Source organism: Serinus canaria, chromosome Z (genome assembly GCF_022539315.1).
Source record: "Serinus canaria isolate serCan28SL12 chromosome Z, serCan2020, whole genome shotgun sequence".
NCBI classification, from domain to species: domain Eukaryota; kingdom Metazoa; phylum Chordata; class Aves; order Passeriformes; family Fringillidae; genus Serinus; species Serinus canaria.
This window is the reverse complement of record NC_066343.1, coordinates 54324812-54352748: the sequence shown is the minus strand read 5'-3', so window position 1 is coordinate 54352748 and position 27937 is coordinate 54324812. Positions and strand designations below refer to the sequence as shown.

The 27937-nt window shown below is 37.7% G+C and overlaps 1 protein-coding gene across 5 annotated transcripts in view; it reads left to right on the top strand.

Annotated features, from left to right (window-relative positions):
• Nucleotides 1–27937, top strand: part of MAST4 (microtubule associated serine/threonine kinase family member 4) — a 279028-nt gene that overhangs the window by 239790 nt on the left and 11301 nt on the right. For all 5 annotated transcript variants that reach the window (XM_030236869.2, XM_050986530.1, XM_050986531.1 and 2 more), the window contains 13 exons: nt 2448–2515; nt 4788–4873; nt 12864–13072; nt 13832–13970; nt 15024–15156; nt 15876–16041; nt 18736–18837; nt 22647–22769; nt 23017–23129; nt 24093–24220; nt 24322–24554; nt 25338–25538; nt 26755–26984. In XM_030236869.2, coding sequence (XP_030092729.2) covers nt 2448–2515; nt 4788–4873; nt 12864–13072; nt 13832–13970; nt 15024–15156; nt 15876–16041; nt 18736–18837; nt 22647–22769; nt 23017–23129; nt 24093–24220; nt 24322–24554; nt 25338–25538; nt 26755–26984 — 1931 coding nt within the window. The remainder of the gene's footprint in view (nt 1–2447; nt 2516–4787; nt 4874–12863; nt 13073–13831; nt 13971–15023; nt 15157–15875; nt 16042–18735; nt 18838–22646; nt 22770–23016; nt 23130–24092; nt 24221–24321; nt 24555–25337; nt 25539–26754; nt 26985–27937) is intronic.

Below are 27937 nucleotides of genomic sequence, written 5' to 3'. Positions count from 1 at the left end.
ATAACTTTATATTATAACTTTAAAGCCTTTTCTGTAAAAATAGAAATTTTTAAAAAGCAGAACCAAGGTGTTCAAAACAAAAAAGTGCATCTCAGTTGCACTACTTACTTATCTGGTAACATAGAAGTATATTTTCAACCAATATGTTAATTCGTGTTTTCAATGTTCATAAATGTTCATGCAAAGGATTTTCTTTCACTGGCAGGAAAAAGCAACCTACTGTAGATCTTTCTCTACTTGCCTCCTTTGTTTGCTGTCATAACTGCAGTGTCCTTTCTTTGAGTGAAATGGTAGTACTATTTGTACTATTTGGCAATAATGCTAGATAAATTTATACTAAACTGATAGCAATACTACAACAGATTCATCACGTAGCAAAGAGTGGTGGCTGCATTTCTGAAGAGTTCCCTGGGGAGAAATTTTTCCCCATGTTTTTTAAATTACCATCTTTACCTTTTTGAATCATAAGTCTTCAGAAAAGGTTTAAATCAGTGGAAGAAAAAGGACAGATGTTTAATGGTATTTAGATGAGTCAGAAAAATCTCTTCAGGCACTGCAAAATGGTTCCATAGCTCCCTGTTTTGAAAGCTGACTTTTGGTTCCATCCCATTAGTACCTACTGCTTGCAAATAATATGGATTTCTCAGATAATGGTTATTTTGCAGAAGTTTTGTTTCAAAAAGGAATTTTTAATTTGCAATTTAGGAAAGCAATTTCAGTTGAGAAGGCTGGCAAAGTGTATTATTCCAGCTAGCTTGGTTCTCGCCCATACAGTAAAGGTTTCCTCAAAACTTCTATTCTAAAACCCCCGTGTTCACAAAACCATGACTTTTGACTGGAAAATCCACTTCAGGTTCAGTCTGTATAATTTTTTTTCTCATAGATTTTGTTTATTCTAGTGGGGATATTTTTCATTGTTTATTGATTTAATTTTTGGAATATTTTTAGCTTCTTTAACGCTTTAAAGATCTGTTTGGATTTTAAAGTGACATTCTAATATTTTCTTTTTCTTACAGTTACTGTTTTGGTTTGTGTATAGTGGTTACAAATAAGAGTTACTCTTTAAATCTTTAGCTGTTCCAACAGAAAATTATCTATGTGGTTAATTTGCCTTTAAAAATTGCTATAAGTGTTGCAGAGCATTTCACTTGTAAAAATAATTTATTTTTATATAGAAAAATCCAGTTTAGGTCTTCTCTGTGAATATTTAGTTATATTTTGTAGTCATAAATTCAGTTAAGAGTCTTGAGATAAAAACTATTCTTGCAAATTTTAGATGGTCTTATTTCTGATGTCCAGCACATAATTGTCATAAAATTTGCATCTTTGGCTATGTAGGATATATAATTAAATATATGTGTCACCCTGATTATTTAAAACTTTCTAAGGCTTCTGATGTTTACATTCTTGTAACAAACTTTCTCACACACTTCCTGTAAATAACTAATTGTTTTGCATTCTTTAATAGAATAAAATAAATTTGATAGACTGTTAGTTTGTCCAGTGTCATTAGAGAGGTGGCACTGTCACCCTCCAATCCACTGTCACTTTTAGAAAACTATAAATGTTAGTGTCAGAAAATAAATTTTCCTTTTCTTCTTCACCTTAAGAACAGCAGTGTGCACTTGTGTTCTTTCGTATCCTATAATAATATATGTGTAGGGTTGCTGGGGTCTTTTAGTGACTGGCTGTCCTGTTTGGCTTTTTTTACCCAGATGAATTCTTGGTTACTATCCACCCTGAAGATCAGGCTGGGCTTAGGAGCTCTGCAGCACAGGTTGACAGTGGCAGGGACAATCTGATAAAGTTGTAGGCTTCTAAAATCTTACTTTCCCAGAGAATTCCTCTGTGTTAGTGACTCTGTGAATGATAAGCTTCCATGAAAATGGCTTTTAACTTATTCTAGTAGGCTTATCAGCACTTCTTTGTAGAAAAAGCAAACTATTTAGAGTCCGTCTCAGGTCTAAACTAGAAGCTTTTGCTGTAACTGTGAAGGAGCTCAAGAAGGATGGGACCTACTGTTAACCCCTCAGAGGCTGAGATCCTCAGGAGTTTTAGCAGATTAGTGCTGTCTTTCCCGTAGTGCTTCGTTTGCACACAGCTCTTGGAATTCCCAGGTCTCAGCAGTGAAAACAGTACTGGTCTTCATTGCTTCATGGCTAATCTTCATTACTTCAGTGGAAGATTACAACATAGGCACTGAACAGCAAGTCTTCATTTCCTGTGTGGATTTTTTAATATATGCTTGGAGATGCCCTGAAAGTTATTCTTCAAGTGCTACAGGTTTTTTAGGGTTTTTTTGGTTGTTGTTGTTTTTTGTTTTGTTTTGTTCTTTTTTTTTTTTCTATTAAGTATTCCAGAAAGATGTCACTTCTCATGTTTTCTGTGCTTTGTTTATTTTTGTATTTTCCATAGTTTTAAATTAAGTTTTTAATTTTTCTTTCCAGAAATAGCTCAGCTAGCTAATTGTGACAGTGGGACAGCAGACACTCTGGAAGCGGAAGAATCAATAAATGTAAGCTTCCCTCTTATGTTGCTGCTCTTTCTGAATGTGAACAAGGAAAATCTGGTGTGTTCCCCCAACCCTTCCTGTTCTGGTTTCTCCTGGTATGTGCGAACAGATTGAATAAATATTGGTTAATACTCACACTCACTCTGTGAAGCTCTTCAGGCAGAAAGCTTTCAAAAGGTATAACCAAGCTTTCTACTTATTTTTGTAGACATCTCAGTGTTTTCATCTTCCACAAAGTTCGTGTTCACCTTGTGGCAATAACTTTACCACAAAATCCACCACTGCTTTCTTTTTTTCTAGTAAATCAATTTATTCCTTTTTCTTTTTGGAAGGATTGGTAAGCTGTGTAATAAAACAATGTATTTTAAAGAGATTTTAAAACAAGTCTTTTCACAGAGGAAGCTAATGATCAAATTGAGAGATTCTGAACAGATCCATTGAAGACACAAGGAAGAAATGAGTATGCTAGCAAATAGCCTGCATTCAGAAAGTTAGTTTACATTTGGAAAGGTTGTGTATCATTCTTCTGAATCTGTGTTTGAAAACACTTGCCTACAACAATGTGTATCTTACAGTAATATTTTGTTAAATGTTTGCTCAGGATGATAAAAGAAATGCAAGTTTTGTGAGCTTAACTGCCATTATTTTAAATTCTTTTTAAAAGTTGGTTTTACACCTTGGATGTCAGTCAACAGAGTAGATGGAGTTCCTGCAATTTAGTCTTGATTTTCAGTGCAAGTGGAGAGTGAAAACAAGAGCAGTTTTAGGGAATGTCTAGGTAATTCAGTGGTACTTAACAAGGATTTACAAACGTTAGCAGGCATGGATGATCTGTTCAACCTGTTCATAACAGAAGAACATCATTCTCTGGTACATGTCTTGTTATATTGGGATATTTTCTGGGATATCTGGCAAAGTGCCACTTGTATTTGACAAAGAAGGTATTTTTGCTGCTTTAATTAATCTCCAGTTGAAATACTGTATTAGACCTGGGCAGCATTTACTGACAAATTGGAGAAAGGACAAAATAACTAGAAGGCTTAAGGCCAAATACCTAACTGAATCTAAGGTGCAAAGTGGCTTAGCATCAGCTAAGCAGTTAAAATTGTGAAGTTATTTGTGTTGTGCAAATGCTGAAGAAATTCAGAAAGGATAATGTGGTATAATAAAGGTATGTAAATAGGGGAGATGATGAAATCAGTAAAGAAAACTATAGAGGGAATATTTGGAAATATCTTCCAGCTGTGCAATAAACATATGTTGGGAGTGATAGGAAGCATAACTTTCAAGTACAGGACTGCTCACAATCATCATAAATAGCAATTAGGAAGAATCCTGTACTGGCAGACAAGTAGGCTGAACTATTTACTAAGTCCTCTCTGTCACTTCCTGTGGAGTTCATTGTATTAGCTAGTCTTGTGCTGAATTTTTTTAGCAACCATTTAATTGAAAATGTTTTAACCAGCTCTGCTTTCAACTTCCAACTGTTACTAAACTGCCTGGGTAAGGATCATGGAATTTCTTGGAGATTCAAAAGACATTTGAAAAAGATCTTGTGGGTTTGGAAGTCTGCATTTGGAGTCCTATGCCTTCATCTTTTCCCCCTGAACCCCAATTGTAATTCACCCATCTTTAAGATTAAGTAAATCTCAAACTAGAAAAAAGGTTTTGCCGTACTGAGGGCAACTTGGTGTTGAAAAAGTTCTGACAAAGAAGTAATTATAAAGTGACCTCTTCAGGGGTAGATCTAATGCGTTTTTATTTTCCATCTTTTTCTCTTTTATTTTGTCTCTTTTCACCATCCTCCCTGTTATATCACACTCTATCCTAACATTGTTTGAAGTGTGCCCAGTTTATTTGAGTGAAGAAGGGCTCATCAGCAGTTTGTTGCTACTAGCTGTAATACAAAAGTCAGATTTACTAGAATGGTAAGGCAGTATCCAGCGAGTGCCATGTGGAATTCATGAAGTTCATGACTCAAGATAAGAATTGCCAATAACTACTTACCAGAAGCCTTCATGACGGTAGCCTGTGCATGGAGAGAAGTGGACAGTTTGCTACAGTGCAGCTTATACGTGTTTGATGAAAAAGCAGCTGTTTCAGGAGCCCCTTGGTCCCTCTCTGTGTTGGCTATGAGGCTGGCTGTCCAGAACTTTACCCTGGTTCATCAGTGAGACAGCCTGGTGATAGATGGTTTTTTGTTTGGGTTTTTCTCCCCATTTTTGAAAAAAAAGTATTCTATTAACTTTGTTCATTCTCATCTCTTACTTTGAAGAGCTCTAATACCTCACTGAAGCTGCAGAGGAAACCTCGGGAAAGTGATTTTGAAACAATTAAACTGATTAGTAATGGAGCTTATGGGTGAGTAATCTCTGACTGTGACAGCTATTTTGCATTTTGGTTTTGCTTAAATTCACATTGTTTCTTATTTCAGGGGTCTTTGTGTGAGGGACTGAGTTTGCACCCTGCTTTTTTCATTTTGCATTCTTGTTTTGTTACTAGTATTTTAAGTTGACAAGGTTTTAGGACATTTGCTAGGCAGTAATGAATTACTCTATGCGGCAGTAAATTAAAGTACTGAATAGTACATCAGAAGATTTTTCAGAATCAGATAGCTTGCGAGATATGAAATGTGAATAAATCAAAGGGCAGATTTAAGCTCACCTTTATAATACTGTATTTATGCAGATGTGAGAGAGAATTATATGTCACCTGTAGGGAGACAGATTGATAAAAATGAGTGCTTACTTGACCTAGAAGTATCGTTGCAATAGAAACTACTTTCCTGAAGTAGGGCAGCAGTGTTTTTTACTTTGTGGATGCTGTTCTAGTTCTCAAATTTTAACCAATTAGCTTTAAAGGAATTGCTATTTCATGGTTTGTTTCTGGATACTTGGAGAATACACAGCTTACTGCCTAGCAATATGTAAGTCATCTGAAGATACTCTAGAAGACTAAGAGAAAATTCTGTATCTCTGAATAAACACATAATATTCTCTGGAAGTACTGTGTAGTGGTGGTGTCTGTCTTCAGTCCCCTTCAGTCCCCCTGATCCTGTACTATTGGTTAGATCCTTGTTTGGCTCCTCCTCTGCACAGAAATGTGTCAAGACAGGAACTGTTCTGTGTAATGTGCAGGAACAAGAGGGATGTAAACTGGCTCAAAAAAAGAGAGGTTTCCATCTTGAGGTGAGGAGCCCACTGCCAAATGTGCCAGTGTCATAGCCTGGCAGAGGAGGAGGATGGTGCTGCCTTCCAGCACAGACACCATTAGATGGACTCTACTTGAGGTGGGAAGTGGCAGCGAGCTGCTAGGACTGAGCACTCTGTGAGGGGATCTTTGACATAGGAGAAAAAACACTTGCAGTCTACCCACTGGAGTTTTGTGGGCCTGCTGAATGGCCTGAGGCTGTTGGGCTCTCTCTGATGAAACTTAGTTAAAGGTAGCCATGAGCTCTGGAACAGGAAGCATTTAGTACTGCCTAGACTGTTGACCATGGTAGCTTGTATGGAGGCTACTTGTGTCCAAGACATTTTTTCATAACTCAGCAAAAGTCCCAAGCAAAATTGTATTATCTGTATTAAAATTATATAAATATTCAAATACAATTTTTCACTAGTCAAGCTCTGCTCAATTAATTTTCTCAGAACTTCTTCACAGACAAACTTGCTGTTTATCATATCTCAACTTCTCCCAGTTACCCCAGTTATCTCAAAAGCCTGCCTCTCAGCAGTTAGCAGTAGATGCTACTCCCCTCCCTGGCTGCACCCCTTTCTCCTTCCCTTGGCGCATGTTAAGACCCCTCCATTCCTCCCTTTGTCTCTTTTTCTTACTGGAGGATAAAAGGAACTGTATGTGGTAGGCCCTTGTCGGAGAAAGAAGTGCCAACAGTCACTGAACCTTTCTCAGTTCCAAGCAGTTTTCAGATGCTGAGGGATAGGGAGAGGAAAGAGCAGCTGCAGCTCAGCATACAGCCATCAGCAGAGTGAGGCCTGGCACCTGAAGGCAGAGGTTCAGTAGACCTACGTGTACCTCTTGCTCTGTAGGTGTTACAGCCAGAAGGAATCTCAAAGAGCCATTAAGAAATACAGACTGGAGACAACTGTCCACCTGAAACCAAAGAGACAAAAAGGCATCTGCAAAGATGGAAAAGAACAGATTAAAAGCCATGGTCTTCTATGGCACACAAAGTTTGTTCTTCGTGTTTGTGGCAGGGAAAATCAAGGCTTATTGATTATCTTTTAAATGCCAGTAAAACACAAAATCGGCATTGCAATGTGTGAAAATTGAATGGTACACATTAGCAAGTGTAAAAAAGGGGTAGGCTGCCAGGTTATAATGCCATAGTATTAGTGGAAATTGAAAAGCTTATCACTTTAATAGAGTGATATTACTTCCATCTTTAAGGAAGTAATAACAAAGTAGATTTTGTTGGTTTTTAATTTTCTTTTAAATGATTACTTAGAAGAAAAAATCAAAAATGAGAGAACAGCCTGTAGTGGGTTGACTCTGGCTGGATTCCTGGCAACTGCCAAAGCTGCTCTGTCACTCTTCTCAACTGGACATGGGAGGAAAGACACAATGAAGGGTTCATGGGTTGAGATAAAGACTGGGGAAGATCACTCATTATAGGCAAAACAGACTGAAATTTGGGATATTAATTCAATTTATTGCTAACAAAATTAGAGCAGAATAATGAGAAGTACAGTGAGACCTTAAACCCCTCCCCCCCACCACAACTCCATCCTTGTCAGCTCTGCCTCCTCCTTGCAGCGCTGCAGGGACACACAGAATAGGGATTATGGTGAGTTCATCACATGTTGCTCCTGCTGCTGCTCAGGGAGGAGAGTCCTTCCTCTGCTTTTGTGGGGTCCTTCCTACAGGAGACAGTTCTCTATTAATTTCTTCAGTGTGAGTCCATCCCATGAGCTGCAGCCCTCCTCAGAGCGTTGCACTGGGGGTCCCTCTTCTGTGAGGTACAGTTCTTCAGGCACAGCCTGTTGCTGTGTGGGCGCCTGCCAGGATCACAAGTTGTACCAGGAAACCTGCTCCACTGTGGGCTCCTGTAGTCCTTCCACTACCAAAACCTTGTTGTACAAACCCAATACATGGAGAGGGAAAGGAACACAGTGAAATGTGAGACAATAAATTTCTAAAAGTGTTCACTCACATTTAAAAGTGATTTTAGCACCTGCACTGTAAATTGAGGAGGCTTGTGCTCTTAAGTTCTGTAGGATATGATTTTTTCAAAACTATCTGTGTTCTTGAAAACCTCTACTATGTCAGACAGACTGTAAAATCAACACACCATTCTTCTAGTCTTTATTAAAGTAGGGTTTTCTTTTTGCTGTTGGCAACAATACAGTTGATGGTTTATTTACTCAAAAGTCATGGTCATCTTTAAAGGAAAACACATGAAGATAACCTAAATGCTGTGTATCCCATCTATGAAATGGAGTGTAATAAACCAGTAATACCTATTTCTTGTAAATATAAAGCAAGAAACTATCCTGAAGGCATTTATTGTAGTTTCTTTACAAGTACAAGGAGCTGAAGCAAAAGGAATTGTTGTTATTCTACAACAGTTGTATTTTCCCTTCTTTGTTTTTCCAGGCCAATAAATTTTTTGAAATAATATAAGTATATGTGAATTCTGCCTGTGCTTCATTGATTCATTCTCTAAAATATGTCAGTGGGCATATTTTGTCCTCTGATTTTCCAAAGCTGCAGTATTTTGTTGTAATATTTTACTTACTTTGAGGCTATAATGGAGGGCTTAAATCTGACCTAATTAAAGAAAACATTATTTTATTACATTATTTTCCCTTGCTGTGGTGTTTTTGCCTTTATCAGTGAAATGGCAAGCTTTGATTACTTAACAGGGTAATTGTTGTTCTTGGCATGTTATAGCAGCGATTTGTCAGATATGTTAAATTTGATGAGTTTAAATAAAAACTGTTGGGTTTGTGAAGGCTTGAGTAACTATCTTAGCAGTTGTCTGCTTTTAATTGATTGGGTTAACTCATCTGTAGTGCAATTAAATGACTGTATAGTACATGAGGTGTAGTAGATGAGTAGATGAGGCTTTTGGGAATGGCTAGGAATGTACAAGAAGTTAAACAAGCTGTGAATCAGTAAATGTGTAGGATTCTGGCCAAGTCAATAATGGCTTCACAAGCTGTCTATCTGACTTTCTTCAGCCAGACAAAACTCATATTTCCCAAATTTTAAATTTTTACTGCAGTCACAAGAACATTTTTTTCCACATTCCAGCTTGTGAGAGGTAGCAGGTAGTAGTGTTCATCTCTTCAGGTTAGCATCAGCCTGGGTCTCTGAAAAAATTCAACAAAATAAAAATTACATTTGATTTCAGGGAAGCAAGTGATGTTAGTTCAGTATCTCTTCAATGTATAACTCTATCATTTTAAAGCAAATACATGATACCACTTTTGCTTCTCTCTGGAATGCTTTTTAGTTTTGCAGGGATGGTAGTGTTGGTGTGTACATGACATACTGGCTAATGGTGTTGCTTGATAAATTAAAAAACTCGGAAGCAATGTATCTTGAGCAGCTGCTGCATGTAATTTGTGAGTAGTGCTTCTGTCTCTTCTCCATTCTGTTGATAGTACTTGCTCATGTATAGCTATGTTTGGAGCAGGATTAAGAAAGTTACCAGCTGTAGAATAAAACCCCATCAGTCAGGTTAATTCATCATCAGTCTGGCGGCCACTGATTCAAAAGTGGAAGGCGACAGGTGGAAGTGTGACTTTGTAAGTTCACTAAAATAGCACAAGACAGTTAACCCATCAGAATTTTGGACTGCAGTTTCATTACTTTGAATCTGTGTTTACTAGCTTCCATGAAGATAGAAGGCATTGGTATTGTTAGGTATGGAGAGGTGGTTTAATTACTCAAAATTGATGACATATTAGAACAACTAGCACTAATGCCAGTTGTAAGAGAAGGATCAAAGCCATCATGTTCTCTTTGTCATATGGCCAGCTTTTCATTTCCTCCTAGGCAGACTAGGATAAGTCTGAAATATTGCAAGGAGAAGGCTGGGGTGCGTTGTCCGAGAGCTGCAGCGCTTTAGGTAGCGTTTCCTTCTGCCCCCAGATAACTCTGATCTGGTCGCAGGCATTGCTTTGTTAAGAGGCAAGGCAGTGCTGCTGTTAAATTCTAATCTTAAATAACTAACTATAAACTTAACCAAATAATACAAACCACAGCCTCACAAGCAGATTCTCTTCACTGGAGGCTGCATGAGACATAATTCCAGGGTAGAACAGAATTTAGCAGTCTCTTCTCAGGAAATTGCTGGTAAAAAATGAAAAACAAAGTTCCTGGTCAGCAGCTGTAATTTTTAAGCAGTAGGTACAGTCCCTGTGTCTCCACAAGGAGTTCAGGCTTTTCCAACAGATTAAAAAATAGTATCAGCTATATTAGCCGTAAGCACTGAATGTAGACAGGGTTGTAAAATGGCTCTAAAAGTTGGAGTTATTGGAGAGCTGTAAAGTAGGCCTGAAACCTGTCTGTGTGGATTTTTGTGGTAATTAGAGATTTTTCAACTTAGAGAAAAACAGGAATCATGACTTAAAGATAGGAGTGATGGCATGATATTTGAGTTGGACTACTTCAGGAACCCAGTTAAATATTTTAGCTTGTTTTTATCATTTTACCACTTTTGCAGTTTTCTATAGTTGTGCCTAACTACAGTTATTATAGAGACTGAGATTTAGGTTGAAAGTGAAATAAGATACTGTTTGGACACTGCCAAAGGAATGTTTATTCTTTATGAATGTTCCTATTTGTTTTGAAAATAAGGGTTTTTTGCCATGTTGAGCTACAGCATCAGTAAAATACAGAGCACTTCCGTACCTGTTGAAATTCACACTGTGAAATCAGAGGATGCTTTGGAAATTCTTGTTGCTGTTATGAAAACAGAAAACTGAGGGAAGATAGTAAATCAAATTCTTCATTTGAAACAGCGGAGGATGCAATAGTACCACTCAGGTTGTGGCTTTGCAGGGCAACAGGGCATGCCACTGTCAATCAGCCAATTGACAAGACAGTCTGGGTGCTCTCCCTACACTGTTTTTGTGTCACAGAATCCTTACATTTGAAACTGTCTTTATAATATACTGAAGATCATGGGTAGCATTTGAAGATCAACATGCTGCTGGCTAGGGTATAGTTTTCTTCATAAGGCGTAAATGTTGTTTGCTGGGGTTACTGTGACCAGAGGATGTGAAGGATCTTAGACATTTTGTGTGCTGAAGATCATTTAGAAGCACTTTTTGTAGCATAAATAGTGTATGCATCTGTAAAAGCAGGAGAGACTATTGTGTTGCAGTTGTCTCATGAGTCTAGTACATTTGAGCTTAACACCTTTTTTTCTAAGAAACAGCAGAATCCAAGTGGAAGGTTACCTTCTTGTGACTGTAAGACTGAAGATGCAGTTTAGACAGCTGGGAAAATACGGCAACATGTATCAGATATTTACAGGACTACATAGTCCTTGGAACTTACTCTTTAATAATTTCAAAATATGTTAGTAATGATCTTGCAGATGTGTATGATCTGAAAGGAGGATTTATTAAGATGCAGTAATAATATGCTGTGGGTTCTCTTTGCCTTTTAAGAGGCCATCTTGCACACTGTCCAGTTTGAAACTCTAGAGGAATATTTGCATGCCAAGTCGTCAGTCAGTTCTTAGTTCATTCATATAACTAGGTTTTTTTGAAGGATGGAGACTTCGGGCAATAATTTTCTCCATGCTGGAATGCAGAGAGGGACTGAAACAGTTAAAAGATATTATAGGAGATTATGAAGCTGACAGGAGAAAGCAACAAGTGAGAGATGAAAACCAGAATGCAAGGGAAAGAAAAGCATGGGAGGGGCTTGTAAGCATAAGAGTTGGAGAGAGAAGTGGATATGAGGGGAGCAGTAGGAAGAGTTGCAGGACACAAGGCATGAAGTCAGCAGGGAGGAGTACTGGAGATGAATAACTCTGTATTCCAGATTGGGAGGGGCAGAAGGGAGTGAGACTTAGTAGGAGGCACAAAGGGTGGGGTTTGTCATGGGTTTTGCCCAAGGTAGTTTTTACCTACTTTCATGATTGTGTAATGTCTTTTACCTGCCCCATGCTCAGGCAAGAATGAGGGATTAATAAAAGCTTTTAGAATCAGTAAGAGAAGCTATGCTGTCTAGAAAGTCCTCCTTCACAAAGGAAAGGAGAAGTCCTAATTTTTTCAGTGCCTAAAACTTCGGTAAATGTGTGAAGATCTTTATAGAAATAGTAAGGCAAGTGTTACTTTTTGTGTTTATATAAATAATTGTATGCTGATAGTTGGACCTTATGGGGATAATTAATTGAATTTAAAAAACTTCACAATTGAATCTCATTTCTTTGTCCTTCCTCCCTCTATTTTCTCCTTTAAGTGCTTTCTTTCCATAAACACTGTGATAGTTATGTACTGGAAATGGTATAAGCATTAAATGATATAAAGTAGATTTCAGGCAAGGCAAAAATGTTCAGGATTTGCCTCATGGGATTTGGAGAAGTGCAGCTCTGAGTGTATCACAGTAGGGTAATAGCCTTCTCCTTAGACCCGAAAGACAGAAGAGCTGCCCAAGTGAGGTTTCCTTTTCTTTGCTTCCCTCACTGCATTAACTTTACTAACCAAATAACACAGGAAACCTTGTACCCAACACCCCAGTGGAAGTTCTCCAAGTCAAGATACACCACAGCTCCACACTACCATGCAGTTAACACAGTGATCTTTGTTTTGGGTTACCTACTGGTGACCTTCCTCTGATATGGATCAGTACTGATGTCAGGGACTGAACAAGAACAGGAGATTTTGCACTGGCTAATGAGGAGCCACCCCTTTGAGCAACTTCTAAGCAACCTTCATGAGAGACCTGTGATATGTTTTAAAATTTCCTGGACTGAGTCATAATTTCCTTCAGCACACCTACAGAAAAAGCATTTGTCACTATGATTTATAACTGTGCCATAGCTGGATTTTGTATGTAATCCTTTGTTGATGGGAATGCCTGAAATCTGCCTGGGCTAAAAGCATTTGCTATTATATCTGCTGTTATATTTGCTGTTGGTTGGGAGGGAGAGGGAAGGGCAGAAGAGTCATTTGTTTTAGTTTAAGTACTGGTTTTTAAACAAAATGAGATTTGTAACCATTCTTTAATGTGAAAGACTAGGTTAAATTGAGAACAAGTCTTATTTATAATAGATATAGTTTTAAAAAATTGAGTGAAAAATGTATTTTCAAATGCATTTTTAGTAGTTATTTAGACTTCTTTCTTTTTCTTTCCCATTCAAACTTTTCAGTGCGGTTTATTTTGTGAGACACAAAGAAACCAGACAAAGATTTGCCATGAAGAAAATTAATAAGCAGAATCTCATCCTCCGAAACCAGATCCAACAGGCCTTCGTTGAGCGTGATATCCTGACATTTGCAGAAAATCCATTTGTTGTCAGCATGTATTGCTCCTTTGAAACAAGACGTCATTTATGCATGGTCATGGAATATGTAGAAGGTAAAATTGCTCTTCTGTTTTCCAGAGGAAGAAGAGAATTTCTTCACACCACAAAATAAAAATAACCCATATGGTACATGAATTAGAAGGGGCCCCCTGTGTGTCCTCCATACTCTGGCAATTCAGATTTAGGAACCAGATCCAACAGCAAGGTGGTCATTTTTTTTCACCAGTCATTATCTCCTGGTAAACAGCTTGCAAAACACTTGTGTTCCAGCTATAAAGGGAAATAACTGCTCTTAGAGTAAGTTCCTTATAGATAGTAATCAAAAATGTGCTAAGCATTCAAAGTTCACGTGAGAATGTTTGCTTTTTTTCTGAAGCTGAAATTTTCATTAGCAAGTGTTGGGGGATTTGTAGTAGTTATTTTTAGAAAGAAACAGGAAAGAGGAAATGTTTTGGAAAAGGTGCTAGTTTTGAAGGAGAACAGTGGACAGAAGCAGAACTGAAGGGATCTCGAGGTATGGTTGTGTGAGCTTCCACCACTCCCGACCCCCCCAATTTATTTGTTTGTTTTCTCCTTAAGTAGCCGTATGTTACTGATTCTCCACTGAATCCTTGTAGTGCTCTCTCCCAGCTTCACACTACCTCCAGTAGAGTAGCTGTGAGGCTTTCAAGTTTGGTTGAATCATCTAACTAGAAAATAAAATCTTAGGACTGCAGTTTTTGTTCCTATTAGCATCGTATATGGTTTATACTGATACACCTCAGAATTTTTAGAGTCATCTGGAACATTTTTTTCATATACTGTTTACACAGGTGGAGACTGTGCTACTTTGATGAAGAATATGGGTCCCTTACCTGTAGACATGGCAAGGATGTACTTTGCAGAGACTGTTCTGGCCTTGGAATACCTTCATAATTATGGAATTGTACACAGGGATTTGAAACCTGACAAGTATGTATATAGAATATAACTGAAAGAGGAGTTTGAAATTGTTAGATAAGATATAAAAGGTTTAAACTTCCTTGGAATTATTTTTTTTATCGTAAATGTTACATAGATTACCAGTTCCTTCACAATATTTTAATTTTATTACTTGCGGTTACAAAAAATGCATTTTTTTCCAAAAGAGCTGTTAAGAGTTTTCTGTAAGATGGAAGAGACAATCAGAGTAGCTAAAAAGAAAAAAGCATTTATTCTTCTTGTTAGAATGAAGGGAAACACATTTTAGCAATTAGGAAATCTTTTTTCAAAGTGTACTTAAAACACTGATACAAAATATCATCAACTTACAGGTATTTGCATGTTTGAAAGACAAAATTCACCAAATACAGAAATATCTCCCGTTGCTTGAGTTTTGGGGTTGCTTTATTATTTGAGGCATTAGAGTTTTAATTTCAATATTTAAAAGTACAGTGTTGCTCCTATACAAGTAAATTGACATTACAGCAAGTAGCTGAAATACAAAGTATGGCCCTTGCAACTTCATTAATCTTCTTTCTGTTTCACAATTAAGAAAAAAGAAAAATAATTGAAGTCATGGGTGTTGACTGACAATAGCTTCATAGCTGGAAGTATTAGTTAGTTTAGTATTAGTTACTAACTTAATACCCTGGGATTTTTTCCAAATGCTTGACTGACACAGCTTGTTACAGATGGAAAATACTCACCTCACTTCAAGAATGACACATATTCTATTTTAGGTCTTTCACATGATAACTGTTTGTTCAAAGCTTTAAGCACTCAGCTCTCAAGACCTCTGTAGTTCTGTAAGATGTTGTTCAGTTGCACATGAAAAGTTTGTTTACTTCTGATAGTAATAGTAACAAATGTAAGAGATTTTTAACCTGTTCATTCTTAAAGGTACCAGTTAAGTACCTTTAAGTTGTATTTATAATTCCACAGTGCTAATGCTATTTTCCTCTAAGTATTATAATTGTAATAATAATGACAATGACAAGCACATGATGTTGAATTATATCACATTAAAAACTTTCTGGTTTTCAGTCTGTTGGTAACATCCATGGGCCATATAAAGCTTACAGACTTCGGCCTGTCAAAAGTGGGGCTAATGAGTTTGACTACCAATCTGTACGAGGGTCACATTGAGAAGGATGCCAGGGAATTCCTCGACAAACAAGTAAGAAACAACCTTTTTCATTTCTACACTGAGTGTTCTCATGAAATAATATTTTGCCAGCACAACATACTGAATACTGAATAAACCATAGTTATTTCTGCATTGGTGTTCCAATTGAGTATATCAGGTACTTTAACTGGTACCCTGAAGATTATTCTAGGCTTTTTCCTTTTTACGTTAAGATCTATTAGTAAGACAAACAGCCTTATGCTGTGCAAGTGAATCTGTGGGAGAGACAAATGGAAAACTGTTTTATAAAGAATTCAGAAGTCTCAGCAGAGTACTTGTGGAGCTCATCATGCTTTGTACAACCAAGGGTGCTAAAATCTGTGCTATGGCCCATTTCCCTTTAAGCATGCCTCATTACCGTTGCTCACAATCTGTTCACCATAAAAGTTACTTAAGATAATATCATCACAACTTTCATATAAGGATAATAATATGTTTTAAGTTAAGTTAGATACTTGCCATGAAGGACTCCTGTGTACAAAGCAAAAACTGTCCTTTGCATGACAGATGCACAAATATTGATATGATGCCTCTTAATCTAGGTAGGTTGTTCTAAAAATGTAAGTTGTTGTACCAGCTCAGCAGACTAAGCCCAAATAAATTCCATTTTTCCCATGTTTTCATATTAATTTACATTTCAAGAATTATAAATTCTTGATCTAGCTCAGTTAAGACTTGCTTTGCCATTATGCTTGTTTCCTTTCTTTTAGGTCTGTGGCACACCTGAATACATAGCTCCTGAAGTGATACTGAGACAGGGTTATGGAAAACCAGTGGATTGGTGGGCTATGGGAATTATTCTTTATGAATTTCTGGTTGGATGTGTGCCATTCTTTGGAGATACACCAGAAGAGCTCTTTGGACAAGTAATCAGTGGTAAGGATCACTAAAAAAAATGCAAAATCTGGTAATAGTAAATATATTACAATTTTACTGATAGACTACACAATCTCCTATCAAAGCAGTAACAATTTATTTAAATTAAAAAATGAACTTACTCTGCTAAGTACAGAAATTCATTAATGTAGAGTCCAGGGGTTAAGCTGCACGGTTTGGAAAAAGAGAAGCTATGTTAAAAAAAATGTAATGCCACTATGCACTAGTGATTTCTGTGTTTGGTAAATAAATTATACCAGAGAAGAAACAGTTACAATGATTTGCCTGGATGGGAAATTGTGCCTCATGGCACAAAAAAGAAATTAACAAAGATGTAATAAAACTCTAAAACAAATGTCTTCCAAGTAATAAATAATGAGAAAAAGAAAGAAACTAATTCAGTTCACAGATTGTTAATGATTTCATTGGTGATTGTTGGAGTGTAATGTTATTTCTGTAGCAGCTGTTCTTCTTCCATTTAAAATTCAATAACCTTTTGGATCTTAACCTGCAAACTGACCCTAAGTATTGTTATGTGTCTTGTGACAAAACTGAAAGATAATTAAACAGAATTGTTTACTATCCTACCTGCTGTTTCCATAAATTTCCCAAATGCATAGATGTAGAGGGTCACTATTTATGGCACAAGGTTAACAGAATGGCACCTCTGTTGCTAAGTATTTCCCAGTCTGTTTTATGGTCTGCTTAAAAAGTCCAATAGCTAAGAATATATCTCTGGTTCCTCATTCTGTGAGAATGCAACTAATCCCCTTTTGTACTAAAGGAGACTTTCTGTCATCATCTTTATTTCCTCTAGCTCTGAAGCTGAAAGCCAGACATCTTTGTACACTATTAAAATGCATGTGACATCCTACATGTTTATGGATTCATAACTGTGTTGTTTTCTGATGTGGTATGCTGAGGCCTGAGTGGCAAGAAGAATCAACTTGTTAATTAACACAAACAGCAAATGCTGTCTGCTTTCTGGGTGCCCCATGGCTGCAGTGCATATTCATGCTTTACTTTCCAAATCAGATTTAATGCAGTGGAAGCTGTAGGCAGGCAAATGTGGAAATAACTCGAGTTTTTATTGCATTTCCAGACACACACACCTGTGGTTTTATCCTCATACCCCCTGACTGGGAGAAGGAGAGGGAATAGTCTTAAAATTAATGAAAAAATTTGTACATTAGGCTTTTTTTGGCATTAATTTTACCTTTTGCAAAATATATTGTCATGTGTTACAGTCTAGCTGAGACCTTTGTAAATATCTTCGTCTGTTTGAATGTGTCAATTTATCTTATAGAAGTTATTTGTAGAAGTCTTTTTGTAAACATCATCTATTCCCACTCATCCTACAAGACTGTTGGTTGTCTCAGTTTCTTGTTTTGATGTTGATTTGTCAGTTGTTTCTCTTTGAAATATCCTTGCTTACAGAAATAATTCTTAGTATCTCTAGGAGAACTCTTGGATATGTTTCCTGTGCTAAAATAAATTATTTCCTTCTATTTGACTGTAAGAGCCGTCTTAAAGAACCAAACAGTAGCCTAGAGTTTTTCTTCCAGTTTCCATGAGCAAAATCTACATTCTGTTTGAAATTCTTTCAAATCTTGCTGCCTCCTTTTTCATTGTAGGTTGCCTTTTCCTGCCCTCAGGCTGTGCAAGGACAGCTGTGGGAGGCCTCAGTGTAAACTTAAATACCTAAAGTGATAAGAATTTAAAATATTGTCTTAGAAACAGGTTACATTTCATGTCTGTTTTACCAGTACCTTTCCTTAATCTCTGAAATAGGAAGGTTAAACCCACATGTAGTTTCTGATGATTATTTATCCAGTTATGATTATTTTATAAAAGAAGTCTAGATCATAAAATGACAACAAAATCCTTAACAGCTTTCGTTGTTTCTGGGGCTCCAAGTATGCTGTTTGTCTGATGCCAAAACCCTTGAAACTCCCAAGAAACTTCTTCAGAGTTTTGTCTAAACCTGCACTATATTACATTTGTGGAGGTAGCTTCCACTAAAAATCAGGCAAAACTTGCTGTTTGTAGGCTGTTAGAAAGTTCATGTTCATACACAGCGTATCCTGTCTTGATTACAGGGTTTAAGTCCAGCTTGCCATGAAGTGCAAAAGTCATAGTAGTATATAAGAGTCAGTAGAGGGAGTGTGTATGGAAGTATGAGACTTATGGAAAAAATCTTCATTGCCATATATGTTGCCAGAGTACAGTCTGTCACCTTGACCCTTAGTCAGGGGAATACTGACCTCAGGGAGTTTACTAGCATTAGAGAAGGAACACAGATGTGAGCATCAACTGTTGGGTCAGGTCAGCAGTTTCCATCTTAACTGCAGTTTCCATGGAACATAACTACAATTTAAACCTTGATTTGGTGGGGGAAGAGAGAGCATACAAATTGTGCTAATATTTTGAAAGTTTTCCATGAGCCAAGCATTCATGTGTTCCCCTGCTAAACACTTTTGTGTTAAATGATACTTCCAAAGGAAAGGGAACATAGTATGTTTATGCAGTCTGTACAGAGGGTATAAAAATCAGAAATAAATGGTATGCAGCAGAGTAAATGGAGAAAGTTGCTTTAACTCTGCTTTGCTGTTAGATTGTTTTTGAGAGCATTAATACAGTTTGTGCTGGGATCAGACCTCAGCAATATCAAACAACTTCCTTTTTTTTTTTCAGATGAAATCAACTGGCCTGAAAAGGATGAAGCACCACCTCCGGATGCCCAGGATCTGATTACTCTGCTACTTAGGCAGAATCCTTTGGAAAGACTGGGAACAGGTTAGGAGGCATTAATTTTAAATTGTTATTGTACTAGAAATAGCTTCTGTATTCAGCATTGGGAGCTTTTGCTTACTGGTTTGTTTTGCTTGGGAAACATCTCTCATGGCATGTAGTATGATCATATGCCATGATAATTTATAGATTAAGACCAGTTATAGGACCTTAACACAATGATATCTGTCCTGTTTTTTGTGGGATTTACATGGGCTCATTTGTATTTATTCTTCTCCTAATTTGATAAATATAACAGAAATTTCTCAAAGACCCTGTTAGTCAGTGAATTGGGTTTCTTCATTAATACAGTATTATTAATGAAGAAACTTCATTAATTATAATTAATGAATAAATACAGAAATCTAGGAGGGGAATCAATACACAACTTCCTTTTTCAGAAGTATTTTAGCCTGGCAGATTAATTCCCCCAGGTGTTAGGATGGGTGATGAGTACTCAAAATCCTTATTCAGTAATGACTGTCTGAGGTTGTGTGGTGAAAAGCCTTCTCATACTCATTTATCAAGCACTACCGCCTTGTATGAAAAAGAATTAAAATAAAACTGAATGTTAAGGAAGTATTAACACTTCCGTAGGCTAATGAAGGTACTATGCATGTATGTAATTAGAGTTTATTTGGTGGTTGATTCACCAGGATTTATTTGGGAGTTTCTGTGAGAGGCAGTAATGAATATTGTGTGTGATTTTTAAGTGTTAATGTATGGGAACCCTAGTCACTGACTGCCATCCTTTTAGGCAAAGCACTAGGTAAACACAGCAAAAAAAAAAAAAAAAAAAAAAAAAAAAAAAAAAGCCTCCTGCATAAATGAGCCCAAATACAGAGGTATAATCTTGCTGACAGGGAACATTGTATCCCTTGAACAGAAATACATTGAGGATGCTAAGGAAACCAAGTGGCAGGTTGAGTAAGCATGAGAGTACTTGGCAAATGGCTCACAAAACTGAGTCCAATTGTGCTACATATTTTTAGGCCTAATTAAAAAGAGGATTTAGGAATCAGTTCATAACTGGTGTTATCACAGCTGCTCAGGGGAAATGTGATAATAACCCAGACCCTCAGTAGTGTTGACATTGTCCAAAATGACATGTTTTCCTCTAACTTCCTTTAAGGCATGAGGATGTGACTGATAGGAATGAGCTGCATTGTCCCTCGCAGCCCGAATGGCTGGGATCTTTGTGAGCAACCCTTAGACTTCACCGTGACTGATGGTCTGGACTAAGTGGCACTCAGCAAAGTTTATTGCTGTCCCTTGCCCCATGCTGAGCAAGTTAAGACTGAGGAAGGTGTCATGCCCCAGTAGCTTCTCCACTTGCTGCCCTGCATCATCTGCTGCAGAGGGCACCAATGCCAAAGGCAAAATGAAAATCCACAACTAGTTTTATTCCTTTTTTTTAAGTACACTCTTTCCAGACATTGTTGTTTCATTGCCAGGATGATTTTCCTGGTAAATACAGTGTTAATTGAAGACTGTTGCCATGTGAGAGACTGGATCAGGAGTGGATTGCAAATTCTGTGTCTGTTGCTATACAGTTGGTGGAGAAATGAGGTGAGATAAAGATACCTTAAATACTAAATGGCCAGTGCCACAGTATGAATCACCTGTGGTGATTCTGTGGTGCTCAGAGGCTCTTTAAAGCCTCTGGTCTCTCTTAACAGGTGGCAGTCTGAAGAAGGAAAATGGGCAGCTATTTCTTTGAGGCAGGGGGTTCAGAAACCACAACAAAGTTGTAGGATCTCTAAGTGCTAGAATCAGCTCACAGAAATGGAGGCTGCAGTGTGACAGGTCCCACATGGAGACTGAAAAATACCATGGTTTGTGCCAGGCTCCACCATGCGTTTCAAATTTCAGTCTTGTGTGTTTAATATGTATTAGCAAGCTGCATAACACTTCGTGAAAATCATAATTTACTTGCTCAGGAGACCTGAGTGGCAAAGGCAAGTTGAAAGAAGAGAGATGGATTCTATACTTACTTTGAAGAAGGAAAACGGCAGTAAAAAGACTTCTTTGGGCTTGAAGTGTCTGATACCAATCAAGAATATTACAATTCTTATGTAATATCCCATTACTGTGCTCAGAGAAATAAGTCACTGCTTAGCTAGTGACTTATAATGAGATGTGATTTTGATCTGCTTTGGAAAGATTTGGCTTCTTTGAATTTTTCCCTGGTGCAGTATGAAAAGCAAAGAACCCAGTCTAGAAATCCTAATGCTGACTTAAAGACCAGTCCTGGAGATTTCATTTTTTCTCCATAGCTTTGACATACATGCTGTATCAATGTGCTGAGTTGACCCTTGCTGGCCAGGAGGTAACCCACCAAGTCTCCTCCCACCTCAGCTGGATGGGAGAAGAAAACATGCCTAAGGCTCATGGGTTGAGATAAGGTGCTTTGCCATCATGGGCAAAGCATACTAAAACTCAGGGAAGTTAGTTTAACTTATCACCAATTAACACAACTGCTTTACTTCCTCCCTCTAAGCAGCGCTGGAGGAAGGGAGATGGGGGTAGTGGTCAGTGCTTCACATGCTGCCCCTGCCACTCCTTCCTCTCCACACTATTCGCCTGCTCCAGTGTGGGTCCCTCCCACAGGGTGTAGTCTTTGGGAACAGAGTGCTCCAGCCATGGGTTCCCATGGGGTCACAAGTTCTGCCAGCAACTGGCTGCAGTGTAGGCTCCTCTCTGCCATAGGTCCTACCAGGGCACTGCTCCAGCACAGGCTTTTGCACGGGATTGCAGTCTACTTCACCTCACCTTGCTCCACCTGGGGTCCTTCATGGGCTGCTGGTGGATCTCTGCTCCACTGTGGTCCTCCATGGATGCAGCTGCCTCGCCATGGTCTGCACCACGGGCTGCAGGGGAATCTCAGGTCCAGTGCCTGGAGCTCCTTCTGCACTGACTTTGGTGTCTGCAGATTCTTCTGCTCACCTGTTCTCACTCTTGTCTTCTGGCTGCTGTTGTGCAGCAGTCTTTCCGCTTCTTTAGTACATTATCCAGGATAATGCTGATGGGCTGACAGTGCATCCATCTTGAAGCCAGCTGGCAGTGGCTATGTTGGATATAGAGGAAAGCAGCTTCTTACAGAAGCCATCCCTGTAGCCTTCCCACTGGCAAAACCATGCAACATAAACCCGAAACAAGCTTGCAGCAGGTCTTGCTGCTGCAGGGTACTTTTTCAGGTTTTAGAATTAGATGTATGTTTATTAGTGATACCATCTTCCCCCTTCCCAGGGCAAAATTTCCAGTATTTCACTGTGTTCTTACAGTAGTTTTCTAAGTTTAAACTAGTGTAATAATTTAATGCGCATTTAATGAGCAGGCAGTAATAAATAAGAGAAATTATAGGGTATTTCCTATACAATTGTGTATTGCTGTCATAAAACACTGAAAGGATCTGTTAAGTCAGGAATAGTATTTTTATTGAGCAACTATTAAGAATCATTCTGCCTTGCTTTATAACTTGTACTTACTCACCTAGTGCACATATTTATATTTGTAGAACTGCATATGATGATTCTGACTAATGTGTAGCTAACAGATTAGTGGATCTGGAAAAATAAAAATCTTAAAAGCAGAAGATGATAAAGCAGTAAACTTTTAAAAGAAATGGCCGCAAGAAAACAGGGGCAGAGACTATTTCTGATAGGTTTAGAATTTCTAATGGGAGTGGGTGGTAGATGTTCATGCGTACAGCAGTGCCTTTCCGTGACTATTTGCATTGTTGGCTGGGGGTTTCGTTCATTTACTGTCAGAGGATTTGGTACAGTTTGCTCAATGTTTTCCTCTGGCTCCTCCAGGTGGTGCATATGAAGTAAAGCAGCATCAGTTCTTCAGGAGTCTTGACTGGAATAGTCTGCTGAGGCAGAAAGCAGAATTTATTCCACAGTTGGAGTCTGAAGACGACACAAGTTATTTTGACAGTAGGTGTTTTATGGTATCAAAAAAAAAGTGATGAACACCTTGTTTAAAGTAATCACTGTCTTTGACTGTGCTTACTGCTTTTAAAGTCTCCTTTATCAGAGTCACTGGCAGTTTGCAGTTTCACCAGTGAATTGATACTTCAGTAAAAATAATCTCAAGAGTAAAACTAGATTTTTATTTAATATTAAAACATATAGTATCCATTCTTCCTGATAAATTCAGATGTTTTATTGCCCTTGTCTGTAGCTCGTTCTGAGAAATACCACCATATGGAAACTGAGGAAGAAGATGATACCAATGATGAAGATTTTAATTTAGAGATAAGACAGTTCTCCTCATGTTCACACAGATTTTCAAAAGTAAGTAAAAATTTCTGTCATCTTAGTATGTATTGTTCTACTTTTGCAAATTTTGGAAATGTTAAATATAGAGGAGATATATAGGGCCTTATTTTCTCAAGAAACTATGAAGTTAACTGAAATTGAGCAAGAATACAATGAATACAATTAAATCAAAATATGGGAAGATTGTGTAGAAAAGTTACTTTTTAAATCCTTAAGATACTAATGGAAAATTATATAAATATGATCTTTTCTGTAGAAACTCATCATTGCATAACAGAAAGTGTCAAGAAAGCATTTTTTAAATGCTAATATGTGTTCTTTGCATTGGTTTCTTTATGCATAGTTTTAATGTTGCTCCAGTTGTGTCCTGGGTATCTCATAGGTGATAGTATAACAAATATTACAGTACTACTGTGTAGTAGGTATTAATTTAGTGACATTTGACCAAAGGAAAAGCAAGGTAATGGTTAGCATGTGTTAGAAGGTAATGGTTAGCATGTGTTACAGTCATGGAGAAATGTAGATTTGAGGGAAATGATCTGAATGCTCTGAATCAAAGGTAAAACTGCCCAAAAGGTAGTATTACTCTAGCAGCTGAGATGAGAGCTAATTATTGCTGATCAGGGTGGACATGCCCAGGCAATACAGTGGAAGGTGAATTGACAGGAAATAGTGGAAAAGAACGCCCATGGTTTTGGCTTTTCTGTCTTGGTTCGCACTTTGAAATGAGGAGAAAACTGATAAATACGTTATGAGAAGAGGCTGTGTTTGTATATCTATACATGAGGAGCCAAGAAAGCATTTTAATAAAACAAAGTGTTGGAAATTTGAAAAGGTGTAAGAAATTGAAGTTTGCAATCTGAAATACTATATAAGCATTTAAAATCATAGAACTGTAGATCCTGCATATCTGTTTTTAATATCAAACGTGTCGGTGATATTCAAATTTTTTGCTGGGTTTTTTTTTTTCTTTAATAGGTTTTTAGTAGTATAGATCGAGTCACTCAAATTCAAGGTGAAGAAAAGGAAGATGCAGGAGGCAAAACAAAAAGTGTAGCATTGCCTTCTGTGGAATCTTTAAGCTGGAGTTCAGAATATTCTGAAATGTAAGTAGAAGGATGTACAGCAAATCATCTACATCCTGCTTGCCAGATAGCAGGCATCCTCTTTCATTAACTGAATGAGAGTTTGCTTATTTGTTATGCAGACAGCAAATATCGACATCCATCTCATCTGAGACTGACAGTAGCCGGCAGCAACGCAGTTCTGGTTTGCTTCCAAAATTGTCTGTATCAGCTGAAGGAGAACAGGATGATTCCACCAGCTCACGAGGACCCCGGGAGGAACAGGAAAAGTCGGCATTTGTGAGCGATGAAATAGTGCAAGATGAACCTGAAGTAACCACTCCAGCAAGTACAATCAGCAGCTCCACACTATCAGGTAGTTCACAGGGGTGTCTTGACTGATGATGTTAAAAACAGTTGCAGACCACCTTCTTGTGGCAGTAGCATTCATAAATTTAGAAGTGATGCATTTCAAAACTGCGTTCCAAAACAGCTATCCCAGCAGGGATCTGGTTTGGGATCAGATCAGGTCTGACATTCTGTACTACATATTTTTCTGGTTTTTAATTATGACTTCAGTACAATGTACACATTTCAGAATTGAGAGGATTTATTTTGACTTGTGGAAATCACTTTGGTGATTGCAAGTCTAGGAGGAAGTGTTGCAAACCATTCTCTACTTAATTAATTTTTAGCAGAGTCTCCCTGCTCAAATACTTCTTGCATTTCAGTAGACTCCAGGGCCTTAGTTTTATTTCTACACATCTACCAGTTTTCAGCTTACTTCTCTTCTGTACCATCACTGATACACCCTTCTGTTCTCAAGCCCTTAATTTCCCATGTAGTCCACATTTTCTTCCCCCTCCCTCCTTTCTGTTCATGGAGAAAAAAATTTCCACAGGGTTATCCATCTCCTTCCCATGTCTAAAACCTTGATGTTGATTGTGCTGTATCCCAAGTCTTGCTTGCTATCCCCCGGGTCCTGTGTAATGGTGTTGGCATTAACACAGCAGCTGCACACAGTGGTAACTCCAAACCATGTTACTCTCTTCTTACACTTAACTAGTTACACTTGAGAGTAGTTTATTTTTTCTGTGGTCCATTAGCAAAAGGATATTCAGTTTTCCCTCAATGTCTTTACACCTTCTTCTTTGTACAGTTGGCAGTTTCTCAGAACACTTAGATCAAATAAATGGAAGAAGTGAGAGTGTGGACAGTACAGATAACTCCTCAAAGCCAGCTGGTGAAGTTGCATCTCATATGGCTCGACAGCGATTGGAAAGCACAGAGAAAAAGAAGATCTCTGGAAAAGTCACAAAGTCCCTTTCTGCAAGTGCTTTGTCCCTCATGATCCCAGGAGGTAGAGATAAATACCTTTAGTTGAAATGTTAATGATTTATGCAATGCTATGAAGGCTTATGATGCAAATGCAAGATTCTGTTTAGTCCAGAATTGATTCTGCGTCACTCTTTTTTTTCCCTCTTGTTCACTTGCATGACTAGTCAGTGCAATCTTGTCAGCAAGTCATGGTGCTCACACTACAGCTGAGAGGCCTTCTTTGACAGGCAGAAATGTGTCTTAATGGTGTTTGATCTTGAGTATGCACAGCAGGATGCAACCTCAGTCCCTGGTCCATCTGACAGTAGGGTTGTAGATTAAGTTTTAACTAGGTCACAAAAACAGATGTTTGTTAAAGCAGCATAGGACTAGTTCTCTCTCATCCCCCATAAGAAAAGGTGATAAACAGGAGAGCAGTGTCACAAAAATAGAAATAGCATGTAGCCTCCTACTTGTACTACTCTGACTTAGATCAAGTGCTCAAAATTTGGAGCCAGAAATAATGCTGTAAGTGGATGTATAACAGTAATATTGAGTGTTTTCGTATGAAGGATTGGTACTTTGCTTTCTTGTTGTTCAGAACTGAAGTCCAAACTGCTGCAATGTATTCACATTTGCACAAGCGTGAGCACATAGTGCATTCAATAAAATAAAACAAAGTTGGAATTGGTATTTTTGCGAGAAACTCTTGTGGTCTTTAGCAGAATGTAGCAATGGAGCCTTCTTACAAGCACTGAGTTACTGCCCTAGGTATCCAGTAGATCTTGTGGTTTAATTGGAGTTGTCTTTATCTGGTTTTATATATAATTGAAGCCAAGAAAACAGCTAGCAATTTATTAAGCATTGCGGGATTACTTCTGGAATGATTTTGGGTGTATTCATAATAATATTTGCTACTCTACTCTGATTTTCTTTTTGTCAGTGTTTGCTAGGAAAGGCTGAGAATAGTTCTTGCAAAGTTAGCAATGAGTGTGTTTCCTTTGCAGAAGGAAAAAGGAATCTATATGTAACACATTAAATATTGCATTAAATAATACAGTTTACACCTCCAGAGAAAATAATAAGTTCTAATATTGGTTGTTGAACTTCTTATTCACTAATAGTAACACCAGATGAGGAGGAGGAGGAGGAGAGGTGGTTTAGACAAATACAATGATATATTTTAATGCAAAGATATCATTAAGCCAAACAAAATTTGTGTGTGCTCTGAGTGTAATAGGCAAATTTTTTTTTTCCAGATGTGTTTGGTGTTTCTCCTTTGGGAAGTCCTATGTCTCCTCATTCCCTATCGTCTGACCTTTCATCATCCCGAGATTCGTCTCCCAGCCGTGATTCATCAATTGCTGCTGCAAGTCCTCATCAGCCGATTGTAATTCACAGTTCAGGGAAAAAGTATGGCTTTACCATCCGAGCAATCAGGGTTTATGTGGGTGACAGCGATATCTACACTGTGCACCACATTGTTTGGGTAAGATAATACACGTTTTCTTGCTGATACATGGCCACAGAATACTGTCATGATGGATTTGCTTTTTTGTACCTGTGGTATCTCTTTGTTAACACTTACTGTGTAAATTACAATGTATGCCAAGCAGTTTTTCTCAGAATGAAATTCTGCCTATATACAAGAGCAGTGTTGCCTGTAGGAAGGCAAAGCCATCTTTGGCAGAAGCATTATCTACATGTGGTGTTGAACTTCTGCAACTTCTCTTAACTTATGGCAAGATTGTCAGTTTTGAAAAATAGTGTCTTGAGTTCAGAGTTTTATGTCTTAGAAAACCAAAAGCTTGGTGCAGACCCTCTTTTATTGGGGTCAGGATTTGCAAATGTAGGAGATTTTAAAGAGAAATTGTTGAAAAATAGGTGGAGTTTATTAAACTACATCAATTAAGGGATTCATGAAAGTCAGCACTGTTTTACAAGACAGACGTAAGCTGATCTCAAGCACTGATTTCTGTTGTGTAGAAATGTGCATATTGTTTGCAGTTGTGAATACTTTTGAGGTTTCTATGGCATAGGAAAAGATTGACTGTCTTGAATAAATCATGTATTTTTCATCCTCTCTCCACTACATAGTGGGACAGAGGCTAAAGCAATTCTTTGGTTGTCAGCCTCCTTAATTGTAAATAATTATATACTTAGGTACATATATATGCATTTTTAAAATAATTTGTGTTAGTAACAAATTATAATTTTATATATGGTATAAATTACACATACATAAATAGTATATATATAAATACTATTTATTTATTATTTACTAATTATTTATTTATTTCAGCTACCCTAAAAAAACCCCACAAATTTACCAAAAGACTTCAAGTTTTTTGCACTGCTAGTTTTAAATACGTATGGTAGATTTTGAATTAGCAGTGCTGATGTAGTGTAGTATTCATTTTTTATTCATATTATTTACCCCTT